The 19927-nt window shown below is 37.7% G+C and overlaps 1 protein-coding gene across 4 annotated transcripts in view; it reads right to left on the minus strand.

Moving 5' to 3' along the window:
- The window catches only part of LOC109913237 (synaptotagmin-like protein 2), a 121451-nt gene that overhangs the window by 23627 nt on the left and 77897 nt on the right, over positions 1 to 19927 (minus strand). For all 4 annotated transcript variants that reach the window (XM_048598341.1, XM_048598339.1, XM_048598340.1 and 1 more), the window contains 6 exons: positions 17350 to 17445; positions 16657 to 16710; positions 16116 to 16204; positions 13445 to 13558; positions 3996 to 4165; positions 1951 to 2053 (listed from right to left, as the gene is read on the minus strand). In XM_048598341.1, coding sequence (XP_048454298.1) covers positions 1951 to 2053; positions 3996 to 4165; positions 13445 to 13558; positions 16116 to 16204; positions 16657 to 16710; positions 17350 to 17445 — 626 coding nt within the window. The remainder of the gene's footprint in view (positions 1 to 1950; positions 2054 to 3995; positions 4166 to 13444; positions 13559 to 16115; positions 16205 to 16656; positions 16711 to 17349; positions 17446 to 19927) is intronic.

Below are 19927 nucleotides of genomic sequence, written 5' to 3' on the forward strand. Positions count from 1 at the left end.
TACCAGGCTTCTAGGAATTCCTGTGCTTGTCTCTGCTTTGCTTGTCCAAGGATCTTCGTGTTGTTAACAACAAGGGTACACGAACATCAATTGGCTACAAAAAGACAAGACCAATACTCTCTCTCATCTCTATCCACATGGATAAGGAGAACCATCAATTTGACTGGGACAACACGAAGATCCTGGGACAAGCAAAGCAGAGACAAGCACAGGAATTCCTAGAAGCCTGGTACTCCACGAAGAAAGCCATCAACAAACACATACAGCTCGACCGATATACACTCCACTGCGAAGGAAAACCGGAATGGAGGTAATCCAGCTCAAAGGACTCCAGAGTTTAAATAACACGTGGGAAAACACAACGGCACTTCATCGGAGGCTGCACTGATGATGTTACCCAGCAGGGTAATGAAACATATGTGGGAAAACAACAAAATAGCTCGGCGAGCCAACCAACCACAATAGAAATATGTATGCCTACACTTTATTGAATCAACCTTTAACCTCTGATACCCATCATCTGCTGCTCAATTTTTCTTTGCACTGCCACATAGCAGCAGGAACTAAGGCAATTATATGAAAAAACTGCTGGGATCCTAGACCTTGGGATTTGTGCCAACAGCATTCCTGGTAACCCCTTCATGATCATAATGAATAGGCTTGATGGGCTACATAGTCTATGTTCATTTTTATTTCTGTGTTCTGTTTCTCTTTTGCCCCTGACTACTTCTGCACAGCTGGGACTGTAATAACAGAACAATTCATCACAGGAACTAAAGTAGACCACTTTGTCCCTGAATCTTTTTTCATGGCTAATTTGTTCTATTTACCCTGATAATTTTACACAACCTTCTGAGTGAGCTTACTCCATGTTAAAATTAAGCTTTGTCAAAACCAAATTGCTTCCTAATTACATACTTCATTAGCCAAATTTAGTTTGAACCTGGATTCACCCACCAGAGGAGATAATTTAAGAACATCAGAAGTAAGGAGAAAGTAGACCACTTCGGCCTTCAAGCCTGCTCCACCAGTGATTATGGCCAAATGTTCACATTGGCTACCCTATCCCAATATCCCTTGATGCTGTTGATACCCACAAGTCTATCACCATCAGTCGGACATCAGATCAGCCTTTCAGCATCTACTTAGTCAAATCAATCAGAATTTTGTAATTCAATAATATTACCTCTCATTCTTCCATCCCTAGTGAGTAGAATTATCCTATATTCAATCTCTCCTCATTTTCAATTCAGGAATGAATCTAACAAAGCTTTGTTGCATCCCTTGGAGGCAAGTAATTCTTCTTTGGGTGAGGAAACAAAAACTTACACAGTTCCCCAGAAGTGGTCTCACCAAAGCCCTATATAGTTACAGCATGACTTATCCTTTAAAACTCATGCTGAAATCCCTTTCTAATAAAGGCTAATGTGCCATTTACCTTCTTAATTGCTTGTTTGCACTTCCAGTTTTTCTATTTGTGTACACAATCTCATCACTTTATTATTTGAAGTTCTTCAATATAATCACCACTCAACTTTCTGAATTCAAGGAAATACAAAGCCAGTGTATGAAAGCTGCTCTTTCATTTAACTTCAAGTCAAGACCAGGGGTTATTCTGATGAATCCGTACTATATCCTCACCAAGGTAAAGGTATCATAAAGGTGCAGTTTCCATTTAGATGTCCTATCACTACTGTCAGATGGAATACTTGCATACAATTTTATGTAATAGAATTAATTAATGGAATTTAATTATTTGATTAACCCTTCAGGCTCTTTAAGAAGTTACCACTAGAGGGCAATCCATCAGTAAGATGGCTAAAAATAAATTTGTATTTGAAAATTTAATTTAGGTGCATTACTTATTGACTTATTTCAAAAAGAAAATGTTTTGTCAAGTTATTAACACCCCCGCTCAATAAGCAAGGAAAGAAAATGATGAACACTTACCCTTAGTATTTCATTGTAGACTGGATTCAAATTTTTCTTTTTCACTGATGTTTTCCTTTTACCAGTTTTAATTTTATCTGGAAGTAGGTAACTTTTCACATATCTGAAAACAACAAGAGACTTATAACTAGATAAAATTGAATTGATTTTGTGATCATTTCACTACTGGAGGCTACAGTTTAATCTGGCCATTTCACTCACAATTATGATAATGAGAAACCATTTAGACAATCATAATTGACACATCCAAACATATCCCAAAGTTCCCTCCATTTTATTATCTAATTGTTTAAAAATTCCAGAATTTGGGTCTCCGGTTCTTGAATCTCTATTGTATATATTACAATATAGTCTGAAAAGTATGTTTAAATCTATTAAATGTATATTCCCTTCCCATTCAACACTCCTATCACATATTCAATAAATATAAAGTACATTTGTTTCCAGTCAAATACTGAGGATCCAATGCCTCAGAGGGGAATCTGGTGATGCAGTGGTAGTGTTCCTGCCTCAGAGTCAGGAAGCCCAAATTCAAGTCCTATCTCCTTTCTACAAGTATAATAACATTGAAGAAGGGGAGGTCATGGCCTGGTGGAATTATCACTAGATTATTAATCCAGAGACCCAGGTAATATTTGGGAACCCAGATTTGAATCCCATTGTGGTAAATGATGCAATCAAATTCAACAAGAATATCAATAATAAAAGGAATTAAGAGTCCAAAACTGAAATTATTGTCAATTGTTGGGGAAAAACCCAATACGTTTACTAACATCTCACTAATTTTCAATGCCACAGGAGGGGTTCTTATGTGCAGTGGTAGCCTGGATTCAAGTCCCACCTGCTCCAAAAGGTTGGTCACGCAACGTCTGAAAATGTTGATTAAAGTATCTTCAATGCTAGAGGATACCTGGCCTTGGTCAGTAGAGCATCAGAATTTTTCGTAGAAGTGGGTCGGAGACCCACCAGGTGTCTTCTAAGGCTAGTTAATCTTTACATTTAAGCTTAAATTTTTTTTTCAAGGCTTGTATTATATCCTGGTTATGTATTGAAACCAACTTCTATGATTAGAGCATTTTTAGCTAGAAACTATTTAATATTGCTGGTAGCTTCAAAGAGGCAACTATTTACTACAAAATAACTTTAGCTGTTATCCTTGTAGCTGCTTGAGGACCTAAGCTAGCACCTGACATTATTCATTTACTGGGACAATAACCCTTTCATTGATAAAGCTGAAATTGGTCATTTATCTGTCCTCAGGAATCCTTTTATCAGATGAGAACATACAGCGTTCCTTTACAGACCTTCTAGCAGTTCTGTTCAAAGGCACCATTGTATTTCACTGTGTGAGCAGGCTGCTTAGTTTTGCTTAGCTTCTATCTGCCAGCTTGTAAGCAGGCATGGGCAGCTTAATGTGTTCAGGTACAAGTCACCTTACATAGCCAGGTACATGTCACTCCTACAGGACACAATTGCTGTTTGAACCTCACTTTTTGAGAGGCTTTGTACAATGGTAGTCAGAAGGCCTGGATTCAAGTCCCACCTACTTCAAAGACATGTCATAACATTTCTGATCAAGTTGATTAGAAATTCCACAGGGCAAACCACATTCATTCCAGAATAAGTCTAAACATTAGTCTAATCAAAAAAAAGCATGCACGCATAACTTAGGGAAAAATTTACCACTGCTACTAAGGGAGATGTTCTAATCTACACCAGACAGCAAAGAATACAAGCAAACTAGTGGGCACCAGATTGTCATGCTCCCTGGTCATCAGTTATGTAGCTGGACTGGGAATAGTGCATTAAAAGAATCATCTCCAGTGATCCTTCGCAACCTGATTTCATGTAATTCTAGAAACATTTTCCTCCCTGAATGAGGGCGTTCAAAAGGCAGTTAAACACAGTACAGATCTTGGGTCAAACTCAAAGTTTTGTGTCTGTACGGATGTAAACTGAGCATTAAATATGAACAGTACTTATTTTTGTAGTTACATGAGGATTCTACATAGAATGAATAATAAATAAAAGAAAGCTTTACTAACGGATCTGATCGATTTTTCTTCTTTTCAGCAGCAGCTAAGCCTGAGCAGCACACCACAAAAATATGGAACTCTTTCAACTTGTCTACGTAATCCAATGAAAACTGCATCTTCCCTTGGACATCAACATTTCCAATGTCACTGCTGTAGATGCTCATTGTACTTCCACTAACCTGTTAGCATTCAAATAGTTTAAAAATTAAATAAGTAATATTTAAAGATAATTAGTTTTTTAGTTTGTACAAATAAAGTGAACATTTTCTCAGATCATTCATTCATTATTCCTGTAGAAGTGCCAAGACAATTTTGCAGATGTAACTAAAAGTTCTCTCTCATTTTTCAAATTCTGCCACTTTTAGAGCTACTTAGAAATGTTGAATGATGGTCTTTGAATCTGATTTGTGTTACTGGGTTCTTGAAAATAAGTGAGAGGTAAAATAATTATGAAAAAATGAGAAAAGAAAACTGCAAAGCGAGGCTTCAGAATCATTGCTACCATCACCGCCAGGGAAAACGTAACAGATTGGCAAACTACAAAATACATGTAAAAGATCTTGAATACAAACTGATAATCTTGAACAAAACTGTAAAAAGAAATGGGCATTAGTATTAGCGTTTTGTGTTGAAGGGAAGAAAATTGCACTCTGACACAACAAATGAAGGCAGAGAACTGTAGGAATTTAAACAAAGATTCATTCTTCCACATTTTTGTTAGTCAGTCCCTTTATCCAACGGCAAACACCTTATTGACTCTCCAATTCAGTGACTCAATTTGACTGCTCTGTAACTCGATTTAGGATAGAAGGAGTGGAGTGGAGTAAATAAACTACTAATAGACACTTCCTTTTTTTTAATACAATCAAGCTATATATAATCAATCATGCTGGATGAAGAAAACTAATATAGGACCTCAGAATTTTACATGCATGCATCATTAATTGGACAATACGGTTCTCCTGGTATAGTTAGAGACTGCAAGTGTCACCATTTATAATATGAATAAAATTTTGAGGGGCATAGATCGGGTAGAGTTTTTGCTTGGATGGAAGGATAAATGCCAGGGAGCGTATATTTAAGGTAAGGGGTAGAAGGTTGAGGATATGTGAGAAAAAACTTTTTCACCCAAAGGTTGGCTGAAATTTGGAACTCACTGCCTGCAAGGGTGGTAGAACCAGAAACCCTCATTACATTTAAACAGTATTTAGATGCATGCTTGCAATGCTAAGGCACACAAAGATATGGGCTAAATGCTGGAAAATGGGATTACAGTATTTAGATGGTTGTTTTTGGCTGGCATGGAAACAGTGGGGTAAAGTTCCTTTCTTCCTATGCAGTAGATCTTTACGACTCTATGACATCAATAAAACAATTTGATTTTCTAAGGAGGAAACAGAATTACTTTCCTGTTATGTCAAGAGTTAAAACTTAAAACTGACACCTAGGGAGAGTGCAAAATTTCTCCCTTTCCTTCCTATAGTCAGACTTCCATCTTCCAAACAGTACGCTGTGCAGGTCCAACAAAGAGTGACATGGAACAGGCTTTCAGCAATGCATTACATAGGTTTTATTATTTAAATATATTAACAAGTGAACTCAATGTCCTCAAACCTTCCTCTTTGAAAAAAACTTAAAGAAGAAATATGTTTAGATTATGTTTTATTAGCGCCATTCATTGGATTCTTAATTTTGTCTCATAAGTCTGAATTTGACTTTAATGCACTTGGTTCCTTTTTTATCCTTCTCTGCAATTATTTTGTGAAAGGGTTGGCAGCAGTCATCCTGCATGGTTAGTAGAAACAACAATGGCAAATGAGCTGCTATATGTAATACAGTAAATTCATGCAATGGTTGCAACATTTACAGAAAATCCTCTTGGTTTGTGTAAGAAGAACAGCAGAAAAATGCAGATTTAATCTTCCATGGCGTCACATGGTTGGTGGAAATTAATATTGCTGATAAATGCTAAGGGGAAGACAAAAGAGAATCAGAACTAGCTGTGCATGATCCAATGACCAGCTGAAAAATGCCTTCATATAGAAGGTCATTTGCTCATCCTCATCATTTCTGAAACATGTTGAGTGGAGGGTGGGGAATCAATAGAAAAAAGTTATCATTTAACTTTAGACACAAACAACTGCTGGTATGAAAGAATTAAAAGTTACAAGTTTGATGTACTAAACATACTTTTGGCCTGGCAACCAGATCTCTTGTTCCATATGGCACTCTGTGTCTTCCAAAGCCCTTCTGCAAAAATTGTGCCATTGTAAAGTGTCTTCAGGAAAACTGGAGAAGTACTTGAAAAGGGTGGAGGAGATCATGTTGTCATGTTCCCTATAGGGGCCAATGACATGGGAGAAAAGGAAGGCAATCCTGCTTAGGAATCAAGTTTTAAAAAAACACAAGCCCTTGTGGGTTGTAATCTCGGAGTTAAGAACTTGTATCACGTGACAGTTGGCATAATAGGACAGACAGTCCGGAAGTTGAATACACGGCTGAAAGATTGAGGTGGGAAGCAGGGATTTCATTTGGGAACAGGAATCTAATACTGGAAAGGGGAATGCTGTAGTTTTGTTTTAAAGAGTGGACAAATATGAAATTAAATAAACCCAAAGGAAAGTAATTACAGGAAACAAAACAGAAACCGCTGGAGAAATTCAGCAGGTCTGGTAGAAATTATGATGAAAAAACAGGGTTAATGTTTCAAAGGATCACTAGACCCAAAACATTAGCTCTGCTTTCTTTCCACAAATGCTGCCAGACCTGCTGACTTTCTCCAGCAATTTCTGGTTTTGTTTCAGACTTTCAACATTCGCAGTTCTGTAGGAAACAGCTGGAGAATAATGATTATACCATAATGAACTTGACTGTCTCTCTGCCATTTTAAAACAAAATGGCGGACTGGAAGAAAAGTGATCTGGAGAGACGGGAATGGAACTAGGGAATGTCTTTTCACTGAAAAAGCACCCCTAACAAGCCAAAAGATAAAATATCAATGAGAAAAATTAAAAACAGGATCAAGAGAGTTCAAAAGATTTATATTCTGTTTAAAAATAAGAACCACATTAGCCAATGATGAAACAAAGAAGACAAGGCCAACAGTTAGATTAAAGTTAAAAAGAAAAAGCCATACACTAAGCAAAAACAAAGAAAGGATGAGTCACATTTATTGCAGCAAAGAAAGAAACAATTTCACCATCAAATCTTTATCAGCTCTTTTCAGAGCAATCCAGTCAGTCCCATTCACCCAGTCTAACGCTGTAGCAAGTTTATTTCGTTCAAATACCACCTGATATCCTTTTTAAATCATTAATTGTCTCAGTTTCCATCACTCTTCTAGGCAGAGGGGTCCAGGTCATTACCACACACTGTGCAAAAAGATTACTTCACATCCACACTGTATCACTTAATGAAAACCTTAAATCTCTCATCCCTCATCACTGTAATATCAGCTAATTAGACTTTTTTTTAATGCAAGTCCGCCATAATCTTCTGTGCCTCCTTCAGATCTCCTTTACTTCAAGCGTTAGAGTTGGGGATGCTGTTGATGGTGAGGAGGACAGCGTCAGGCAACAGTCTGATATAGATTAGCTGCTAAATTGGGCAGAGCAATGGCAGAAGGAATCTAATTCCAATAAGTGCAAGGTTATGCATTTTGTAAGGTCTAATAATGGAAGGATACGCATAATGTACGGTAGGTCCTTAGGGAATACTAAGGAAAAAAATGGATCTTGGCATACAAGTCCACTGATTCCAGAAGGTATTTGCACAGGTAGACAGGGTGGTTAAGATGACACGCAGGGTGTGGTTGCCTTCAATAGCTGGGGAACAGAATATCGGAGCAAAGAAGTCTTATTCCAACTTTATAAAACATTGGATGGAATTTAGGTTGCCACAATATCAGAAGGTCATGATAACACTGGAGAGGTTGCAGAAGAGATTCACCTAGATGTTGCCCGAGATGAAAACTCTCAGTTGAGGAGAGACTGGATAGGTTGGATTTATTTTCCTTGGAGCAAGGAAGGCTGAGGCAGGAGGGGTGGTGGATCTAATTGAGGTATACAAAATTATGACAGCAATAGACACAGTGGATCGTGAGAATCTCTTCCTTATGGCAGACATGTCTAAGACCTGGGGGCATAGATTTAAAGCAAGAAGTAAGTAGTTTAGATGAAATCAAAGGAATTTTTTATTTTAATAAAGAAATCACCCAGAAGGTGTAAACGTACAGAACCTGCAGCGCAAGGGGGTGGTGGAGGGAAGTACTCGTGCAACATTTAAGAAGCATCTGGATGAGTATTTAAAATGCTAGGACATGACAGGCTACGGACCAAGTGCAGGTAAATGGGATTAGTAGAGTTTGGGGTTTGTTGGTCGGCAGAGGCATGGTGGACCGAAGCGTTTGGTTTACGCGGTATGACTGTCAGAACTAAAGCTTTTCCAAATCAACCTGGTAGCTAAAACTCCTGACCTGAAACTTTTCTGGCAAATCTCTTACACAGCCACTCAAGGACTCTCATTTTTCTCTGAAGAGATGGTGACCTGAACTGAGCATAATCATCTAGGAGTGGCCCAACTCATTCTTCATGAAGTTTTAGCAAAACTTCTGCTTCAGTCCTCAATACCTTTCCTTTGAGGTCCACGATCCCATACATTTTGCTAATACTTTCTCAAAAAGCCGAAAAAGTCCCTGTTTTTTTTGTCCTGATTATTCTTTAAAAACCCTTGTCCACCACTAATGTTAAATTAATCAACTTCTCGTTACTAGGAATATCCTTACACCCCTTATAAAAGGGTGTCATATTTGCCAGTTTCCATTCCTCTGGCACTTCTGCAGTATCTAGGAAAGATTGAAATATTATGGTTGGCCTTTCTCCAACTCCATCCCAAGTCCTGCCATCTTCAAACATTCAAGCACACACGCCTCCAAGACCCACTGCCTCTGCATACTCTTCAGAAATGTGAGGAGATCAAAATTGTCTCCCACTATCCCTCTGCAAAACAGATCACCTCAATTTTCTATATTAAATTCTGTCTAGCATCTGCCTGTCAATTCTACTGGCTTGTGTCATGTTGCAGTTGACTGACATCCTCCTCAATGTTTGTGACACCTTTTAAGATTGGTATCGATAGTAAATTAGGAAATTTTACTTTGTGTTCTAATATTCAGGTCATTTTATAAGTTAAAAATATCAGTGACCTTAGCACTGGCCCTTTCAGATGGCCAATGCCTACCCTCCTCCAGTCTGAGAAACAGTAGCAGTGATAATGTCACTAGATTAGTAGTTCCAACTGACAAGCTAATGCCCTGAGGACATTGCTCCAGATTCTTCCATGGCAGCTGGTGGAATGTAAATTCAATAAATAAATCTGGAGTCCTAGTGAACGCTGATAATGACCATGAAACAAATTGCTGATTGTCATTAGAATAGCATATCTGATCCCTAACATCTTTTATGGAAGAAAATTTCCCATTCATGACAGTGGTGGCCTACACGCAACTCTAGACCCACAGCAATATGGTTGAATCTTCACTGCTGTCTGAAAAGACCTGGAAAGCCATTCATTTAAAGTGAAATTAGGGATGGGCATCACAAATGAACATAAATTATTAACAGAAGTAGGCCATTCAGCCCTTCAAGCCTGCTCCACCATTCAATAGAATCATGGCAGATTTTTGATTATGTTCTGAATTACACATTTCCATTTACTCCCAAAAATTAACTTCTATGCCTAATAAAAATGTTCCACCTTGTAATACTTGTAACAAGATCAGCCAGGTGGATGCTATCCGTTATTATGAGAGGAATTGAACGTATAGGTAAAGATGCAATGTGTCATTTATGCAGGTCATTGGTGAGACCAGATCTGCCACAGTTTTAGCCTCTTTACTTAAAGAAGGATATAAATATGTTGCAGACAGTTCAGGGGATATTTGTTAGATTGATACCTCAAATATGCAGTTATTGTGAGGAAAGATTGGACACGTTGGAACAATTTTCACTGGAATTTGAAAGAGCAAGGAGTGATTTAATTGAATTTTTTAAGATCTTGAATGGACATGGAAAGGACTTTGTCTCTTGGGGGTGAGTGCAGAACTGGGGGACACTGTTGTAAAATTAGGGGTCAACCTTTTATAATAAGGTTGAGTGGAAATTGTTTTTTCTGGGTCTTGTGTATCTTTTTGGGCTATGCCTCAAAGCAGTGGAAGTTGCGTCATTGGATTATTTCAAAGCAGAGGTGTGAAATAACTCCAAGAGGTCGGTATCCCCTCACCAATCAGAATACGAGTTCTCTGATTTGGGCTGTTATTCTGGTCCAATCAGGGAGTCCTGGCTGACAGATAAGAACAGGGGCGTCAGACATCCTGTTCTCTCAGAGCTGGCTCTGAAGGAGCTGGATCAGTGTCAAAGACTCTCCACATGTAAATAATGGGTGACTTGGTGAGGGGATACCGACCTCTTGGAGTTATTTCACACCTCTGCTTTGAAATAATCCAATGACGCAACTTCCACTGCTTTGAGGCATAGCCCAAAAAGATACACAAGACCCAGAAAAAACAATTTCCACTCAACCTTATTATAAAAGGTTGACCCCTAATTTTACAACAGTGTCCCCCAGTTCTGCACTCACCCCCAAGAGACAAAGTCCTTTCCATGTCCATTCAAGATCTTAAAAAATTCAATTAAATCACTCCTTGCTCTTTCAAATTCCAGTGAAAATTGTTCCAACGTGTCCAATCTTTCCTCACAATAACTGCATATTTGAGGTATCAATCTAACAAATATCCCCTGAACTGTCTGCAACATATTTATATCCTTCTTTAAGTAAGGAGGCTAAAACTGTGGCAGATCTGGTCTCACCAATGACCTGCATAAATGACACATTGCATCTTTACCTATACGTTCAATTCCTCTCATAATAACGGATAGCATCATGTTCGCCTTTTTAGTAACTTACTGAACTTGCATTCTAACTTTTTGTTATGCACGCACGAGAACACCTAGATCCCTCTGCACCATAGAATTCTGCAATTATCTATTTCAATAATACTTTTTGTTTTAAATTCTTCTTGCCAAAGCGAGTAACCTCATATTTTCCCACAATTTACTCCATCTGCCAGATTTTCATTTACTCGCACAACTTTTCTATATTGATCTACGTCCTTGTTATGTTTTCTTCACAACCTACTTTCCTACCTAGCTTTGTGTCATCTGCAAATTTCGCCATCAGGCCTTCAATTAAAACACCCCTTGCTCTTCTAAAAGCAGGCCATGACAGGAATGCCCACATTGCAAAAGAGAATAAAGAACATTTGCCACAGCTCACTGTTTTCTGTCCTTAAATCAACATTTTATCAAAACTGACATTAACTTTCCATGACTTATTTTAGTAGCCAGCCTTTGATGTGATACTTTGCTTGACATCCATTCATTGCTATCAACTTTCTCCATTGCACAACCAAAAAATTCCATCAAATTCATTCAGCATAATCTATTTTTTAAAAATTCACATCAGTTCTCCTTTTAAACTGAAACATCTCCAAGTGCCTGTTAAGTTTTACCCTAATTAATATTTCTAAAGGCTTGTCCACTGATGGTATTAAACTGATTAGCTATAGTTATGAGGAATGAATAAGAATGTCAGATTTGCCGCTTTCCATTTCTCTGGTACCTCTCTAATATCTAGGAAAAATTGAAATATCATGATTAGGTTTTCTCCTATCTCCACTCTCAAGTTCTCGGAGCAATTTGGGATGCAAGCCATTTGGACTAGGTAGCATGTCATCAGGCATTATAGCTGTTCCAGTACATCCTGTTGTGTTGTCATACAGTACATGTGCAATATACTGTTAAGGGACATGTTCATACTGCCATTACCATGCCATGGTAGGTGAGTTAATGGTATAAATGTTTCACTCTGCATCTTACTGAGTCCTCTTGCAGCATGACAAATTGACAAAACCATGCTACAGTACATCCAAATTGCTTAGCTTGAGCCCAGACTGCAAGAGTTTGTGATTGTAGTGTACAAATAAAAGGTCATTTAATTCTTCAGTACTACATGGCTCACTCCATGTTCATATGTTACAGGAGACAACAGCAGTATCACATCATGATAGGTGACAATCAACTTTCACATCAAGTCAAAGCACATCCTGCCTGTCAAATTTGCATCGCCTCCATTTCCTCTGCCACTTAAGCTGACATTTTGTCGGCGTCCTCTTCCTTCATAAACACCGATTTAAAACAAAACTAACTTTGCCCTACAGCTATAAGAATATCATCCTTCGGTCCTTAATAATCCCCAGCTCCCGCTATGCCCTGCTTACCATTTACATAAACAGAACATTTTTGTCAACTGCCATTCTATTTTCATATTCTATCTTTGCCAATTTTACTTTCCTCTTCACTTCCCCTCTTAACCAGAATGGAGAAGATCAGGGTCTCTGGGTGTGACCGAACGGACTGAAGCTCTTTCCTCTAGGAAAGAGAAAGCAAAGCAATAAAAATTGAAAGGTTTTAATAGAGTAGACAAAATAATAATGTTTCTACTTGGGAGACCAAAACGAGGATCCTTGAGTATAAGACAGTCACCAATAAACCCAATTTGGAATTCAGGAGAAACTTCTATTTCAACATACAGAGTGGCAAAAATGTAGAATCTCTTCCAAAAAAAAGTTGAGGCAAAGAATAAAGCTGCGTTTGAGAGAAGGTGAGATAACAAGGTGTAGAGCTGGATGAACACAGCAGGCCCTTCTTCAGGTCTAGGCCCGAATCCTGCTCCTCTGATGCTGCTTGGCCTGCTGTGTTCATCCAGCTCTACACCTTGTTATCTCAGATTCTCCAGCAACTGCAGTTCCTACTACCTTTGAGAGAAGATGGATGTCAAGAAATAGATATCGATTAGACAAAACATAGGAGAAGGTTCATGGGGAAGAAAAGTACCAAAGACCATCTGAAGCAAATGGGCTATTTCTGTGCTGTAGATGGTGATTATTGAGGAACTATCACAGACTGCCCTTCCCAGTGGAGAACCATATGTCTTTTGCTCAATGGCTCCAGAATTTTTAATCAAGTGTCAGGATTTAGTGTTGCAGAACTGGTGAAGCCCATGTCACTTCTGTTGAGAGAGTTGGTGGGGATGAATTCCCATTATCAGGCCCTTGCTGCCCATATCTTTTTAACAGGCAGTTATCCCCGATGCCAGGAATCAGATGCATATCCTGTCACCTGTTTCTCCCACTTTCCCCCCACTATCATGCCCACATGGATGCCATTAAATTTCATCCAGGGTTTCATTTGAAATACAGTTAGTGCACATAACATCGCAGAGCTATCAATTTCATCAGGATGGCAGGAGTAGTCGGGGTGTTTGAAATAATATATAAAGACCAGGTTGCTGACACAAGTTAGTAAAAGCATTATATGGAGTAACAGAAAACTTTTACATACAGAGGATCTTGATGCCATGCCAGAAGAGCCACTAATGTTTGTTAGAGAGCTTGCGATTGTCCCATGTTTGTCCATCTGGAAGCTGTTCTCCAACATGGAGTCTGCATCATCATTCTATAGAATTCCATAATAAATCATGTGTTGTCAATATCAACATAACTTAAGCTGTAAGTAAGAGCATGTAAACTCAAGGACTCTGAATTACTGAAAATTGAAGTTCAAGTTCTGAATTTGGAAAAGCAAGTTACAAATTATAAATAATACATCAAAATAAATAATTTAGTACAACTCAGTCTAATTGGGACGGTTTCTTTTTTTTTAAGAAAAGGCCATATCCTTCCCATTTTGAAAACCATTCCTACAACCTACACTTCATTCTAAATAGGAGACTGTTTGACATTAGATCATTCAGAACTCCAGTTTCATCCCACCAATTTTTATTTAAACATTGATTAAATAAAACACCTCTGAATCCCTGTCCACATATACACATTATCTTCATTAATCAGAGTTCAATAATTTACGACAACAGCTCTCATGTCAATTACACTACTCTAGCATTATTTTGTTTCTAAACATTACAAGATAGAGTTTACCAGCTGTCTGGAAATTGCTTAGAAGGCAGAAGTCCTCGGAAAGCAAGTCTGGCATCTTCACACCACCAGGAAATATTCTCAGGTAGCCAATTTAACCAAGTGAGCTGTTAACGAAGAGTCACTTCCTGTTCCTAATATTTTACCAGCTTCATGTGTGGATATCACCATGTAAGGTGACCATAAGCTGATGCATGGCAGCTCCTGTGTGATTCCTGGGGAAAGGGTGTGCTGAAGTCTCCTTCATGGGTGCATAATGGCCCACAAAGGAATCACTGGCAGCAATTGCTACTTTTGTGACTTTGGCAACATTGCTACAGGATACAACTCCTCAGTTACCAGTCCGTGCCTAGTTAGCATAGATGCAACCTCCTCTTCTTCCTGTTGCCCCTTAGCAGTGGTCACGTCAATTGGCAGATCAGCAGATCCTGTTGAGTGTGTGTCGCCTGTGAAAGGCTGCCCAATTTCTGCCATGGAACTACACAGCATCAAGTTCCACTTTCAGTCTTTTCCAAAAATTCCAGCCTGCTTATTTCTACCCAACAACAGTAATTTATAACTAAAATCTACAGTTAATATTTATTTTAAGGATTTCTAAAAAAAAAAGAAAAGGTAATATTTATTAATTCTGTGTAATGGGCACAATTTTAGGAGGTCACAGCCCATTTTTGCTTTGTGACCTCGCCCAATTCAAATAATTTAAATGTCATGTTCTACAAGGAATTAGTAAAACCACTAACCATATAATTGTGTGTCAGCTAAAGATTAAAGCTTGTTTACACGTAGCAGTGAAAGCACTCAAATGTCTTTAAGTCATGTTCTCAATGTTTGAAATTGAAATTAACTGCAATGTAGCACCTTTGGCTGGGTACCCATTTTAGGTTACTTTTGCTAGAGATTAGTTATAAACTCACCACCTGTTCAGAAACTTCAAACTGTGGCTTCTAAAATATGAGAGAATATATTAAGAAAAAACAAATTGGACAGCTGTGATGAAACTTAACTGTGTTGAGAAGTTATTTGTTACCAAGCATTAAATGACGCAGACAAGGACAACAAATAGCAACCCAGTTCATCTTTCATATCTAAGTGGAGGATTTGATATAACATTAAATCTAAAAACATGTGATCTGTGATTGTGAAGCGCACAAGTGTTTGCGGGTAGGTGTGCGGAGAAAACAAATAGATGGGATAGCAGGTTGGAGGCCAAAGGCATCTTCTTAGTATACAAAAGTGACCAAAGGAGGGACGATACCTTATCAATTCAGCAGCACTCAACTCTTGAACTGTTGGATATCCCAACCTGAAAACACCTTCCAAACCTGTGACTTTTACCATCTAAAGATCAGTTGTAGCAGACACAAGAACAAAACCACCTGCAAGTTCCCGTCAAGGCACACACCAACATGACGTGAACTATATTACTTTTAACGTTGTCAAAAAGTACTGTGGGTGTAGTTACAACACATGGACTGTTGTGGTTCAAGAAGGTAGCACACCACCACTACCACCATCACCTTCCAAGGATAACTAAGAATGGGTAATAAATTACACAGGCAATAATGACCTTAAAATATAGGAGCAAAAGTATGCCATTCAGCCCATCAAATATGCTCTTCCATTCAAAGAGATCATCTGATAATCCTCAACTGCACTTTTCTGCCTTCTTCCCATACCATAGCCCTTGATTCCCTTACAGATTTTTAATCTGTCTCACAATGATGCCCATATCCTGTGAATTAATTTAAAAGTGATAGTGATGAATTTTAAAAAACAGACTCCAATCTGAACAGAGAATTCAATTTAAAAATATTAATGAAGTCTCTTAGCTCCTTGGTGTGATGCTCAAGGTTCCCAGTAATCATTGCTGCAATGGTACCATCTTCAAGACACACATTGAAAACTAGCTACTCCCACCTGTCATAGGGATGTTTAACCTTTAGGCACTGTTCTGTCTACAAGTCACTGTTAACCTACATAACTACAGAATGTGAGACAAAAGTGGCCTAATTCAGATTAATGAAAGCCAAATTACTGAATTTACCCAAGAGCAAAGTAACCAACCATATCTTCCTTACCTCTGGAAATGCAGGTACTGACTTACTCAGCCGTTTCATTCTTTTTGACTGTAAAGATGTGTTTTCTGGGGTTGTTGGAATATTGGAAACTAAACAAGTATAAACAGATATTAATCTGAATATATTCAAAAAAATCATTTGAATGAAGCAGCAAATGAAATACTATTACAAACAAAAATTTCTGCAACCTACAACATTAAAGTTACAGTACAGTCCCAAAATCCAGCCAAAATAAGAATCAGCAATCATGCAGAGGTAGCCTTCTTGTTACCCCTGTAAACTACTTCAAACCCTGCATATCAACACATCACCTCCATTTCTCCAGCTGACTTTGCCAATACACATTGTATTTAAAAAAAGAAACTAGAACGAAGTATTTAAGTATTAAAGACAGAAAGAGACAGCGAGAGATCAAAAGTGGGAGCATGATAACGCATTGCAGTCACTTATGGATAACTTATTAACACTGTAGTTTCATACTATAAGTCTGATATGTCAACATGTTATTACAAAATCATACAACACAAAACAATGTAGTTACCATTATCAGCACTGAGGACCATTTCTTTGCTTGTAGTATCTAAGGTACTTGGCACTGTTTGACAAACAGAAGAATATCACATTTCAGTAATACAATCAAATTGACACGTGAAAATGAAACATTAAAATTTAAAGCAACTGGATTAGCAATGATGTTTTGAGGCACAAAATAAAACAAACATGTCTGAGCCAATTGTCACTCATTTCACCAAGAATCCCACAAGAGGAACAGAATGATATTGCAGCTTTTGGCCTTTGTAAAAAATAATCATCACATCAGTTATTGCACGAGATATTTACTTTTATAGATTACTAGTTTATGATTCTTCAGCTTCGCGTGTGCGGTCACTATCCCCAACTTGAATTTTATTAAAATAAAATTTGTATTGAAATTGCCTTAATGATAAAGAGTTCAGAGATGCAAATTAAATTAAATGTGCTTAACTTAGATATAAAATTGCTCCCAACATTTGCTCCCATTTTCCAACTGAGGCATTATTAAAATTTACTGTTTAAAAAATGGAAAATAGAAATGGGAAGTCAGCAGTCTAAAAATAGAAATATACAAATTTGATAATCTAGATACAGAGTAAGACTTTATTTATTGTATAAATTTTTCACATGGTCAAAGACATAGATTAATGGAATTAAAGTTTTAAGGAGGACAGAACAGTTGATCAATTAATGCACTCACTGCTTGAGATGACATTAATATCTTGCAGACTCTTGTAAGTTTCACTTGTGCGCGAATTTCTTTTCAAAGCTAAATTCGACCCCTCTTCTTCCTCACCTGTTAGAAAAGGAAACACAATGACAATTTAAAATGCTACATTTAAATAATCACTTCGCCACATATTGATCAAGAGTGATCAGGATCTTATTTTATCTCCATGTAGGATTTTCTGTACTCAAGTGGTTAAAAAGCATTTTGCCACTATAAATCACATTACATTGCTAGCTTAGATATACCACTAGTCAGTTTCAGCAATACAACCAGTGCTCTTAAATCTCCAACAGTTAATGTCTACAGTACAGTAAAGTCTAAGAATTTCAATCACAGTTGTAGGATGGTGGTCCAACAATTACTCTGCTCCCAGGTGCATAGCTGCTTGTCAGCATTATACCATAATAGAACAGCCAAGATGGAAAATTCCAAGAGAATAGCAAATTCAAACAGCATCCCTCATTTTGATATTCCAAAATACCATCATAATTTAGTTTCACCTTATTTAGTTGACTTTAGAGCTGATGCAGAATAGATGAACTGAATGTTATTATCTCTACTTTACAAAAGCACTAGCTTACTCATTTAGCAAGGTTTCAGGGCACAGGATTTTCCAAAGTTTACACTGGTACCATGTAATTAGCATATATGCTTGTGCCATACGTTATATAGTTATGCTTATATACTAATACTTGGAGTGAGAGAAAAGTGCAATGCTTCATATCAATATTATGTACCAACTGACTTTTCCTTATTTAGATGTATCTAATGGAGGGGATCTTTCTGGAACATTGGACAAAGATTCTTAGAAGCAGGTGAATGCAAGACGATTTCAATAAATGCCATTGTTTTAGGATTCATCAGTCCAGGTACTAAACTAGAAAGACACAGTGGCCCAAATTTTCACAAAAACAGAACAGCTCAATGAATACGGTGCCCAAGCTGCAAATCCAGTAGTAATACCCTAATTTCCACACTCATCAATTTGAGGGATTTTAAGGGTAGACTTAAATGTACGCAAAAAGCAGATAAGGACTGTACAGGGTTAGCAGAGACAAGGGATCGCTTGACTCTGTGGGCCCAACTTGGGAGAGAAAATTCTTCACCTTATGGGACAAGATCTCAATGTACCTATTTCTGTTTGTTTTTTAATTTAAAAATAATTATTGGAATTTAGGTCACAATGTGGTTTACTGTGTGGAAGATAGAAGGTTCATAAAATCAACAGATGGTGAAACCAGGCATTTTACCAAATGAAGGGAAAAGGACAGTGAGACAAAGGAGGAAATATTTTAAACATTTGGAAGGCAGGTTGCCATGCTGTCTTCTCAACAAACCTACTAGCAGATTACTGTTCACAGGCAAAGAAATGGTCCATGACCCAAATTTGTACAGTGGGAGTAATGCACTGCTCTTTTTTCTATGTAGCATTAAGTTTACTGGAATACAATGCAGTCAATTTGGTTGGTTGTGAAGCAGAAAATGTGTTGAAAAATAATTAAAATATATCCTGGATTAAAAATCTGCAGAACCTACCTGAACCCCTTCCTTCAACAGTACCAACCACTCACTGTGAAGAAACCTGCTCTCAAAAAGATCTAATAATTTCTTATGATGTGAATTTCTCTTTTCCAAGTGTCAGCCTGAACTTGGCATCAAGTCAAAGGGATCTCCAACAGCAGTCAGGTCATCAAGCAGAGTAAGCAGCCAATTTCATTGAAGTATTCTCATTGGCAGCAAACCAAGCAGTCCACAGAATTTCAGATTATGCCAATTATTATTTTCACCTGAATGTGAAATTCAAGTGGAAGCCAATATATCATAATTCTCCTTTTTTTATTTTGCAGGTGGCAGTCACACCATTTAGGAAAATATCTTCTGATTTGGTCAGGAACAGGAACGTGTGATTGTGACTGAAGCAGATAATGGGACCCAGAGGATTGAATGATCAACCTCTGCAATTGTCCAACAGATCTGAGGTTCTGCCCAAAATGTTTGGATGAGCAGGTGCTGCAGGGTAGATGTGCATCTCAGAACTTGTGTGTTTTATGTCCTGTCACTAAGCATTATTTTGTCTTCATGTGAGGCACTTTGCAGATCTCTAGACTGAATTTTATCTGCCTTCCTACTGCCAATTTCCAAGTACCTGTTAATCTGCCTATAGCTTATTTGTTCATTCAAGTTTACTACCTTCATTAGCTTTGTATTATTTGTAAATTTAACCACTGTTTGTGACTCTGAGTTTGAGGTCAATTTTAAAAGATACTCAACAGCAAAAACTGTTTTCAAAAATCTGATTCACCCTAATTATATTGAAGGGAGTTACAATTGTACTTGGGCACGGTTATAGTTGCATGGCAACATAAACACATTAGTTTTTCATTCCTGCAACACAATTAGAAAATGAGAACGTATTGCATAGTCTGATAAAAGTACGTAAAAATTGTGTACGATTTCAGAAAAGAAAATGATGCCATAATATCCACATATATACAGAGATAAGAATTGCTATTCCTGGCATTGGAAGTTGTGTTGCAAATGTAGCACA

Source organism: Rhincodon typus, chromosome 6 (genome assembly GCF_021869965.1).
Source record: "Rhincodon typus isolate 14 chromosome 6, sRhiTyp1.1, whole genome shotgun sequence".
In the NCBI taxonomy this organism is placed as follows: Eukaryota; Metazoa; Chordata; class Chondrichthyes; order Orectolobiformes; family Rhincodontidae; genus Rhincodon; species Rhincodon typus.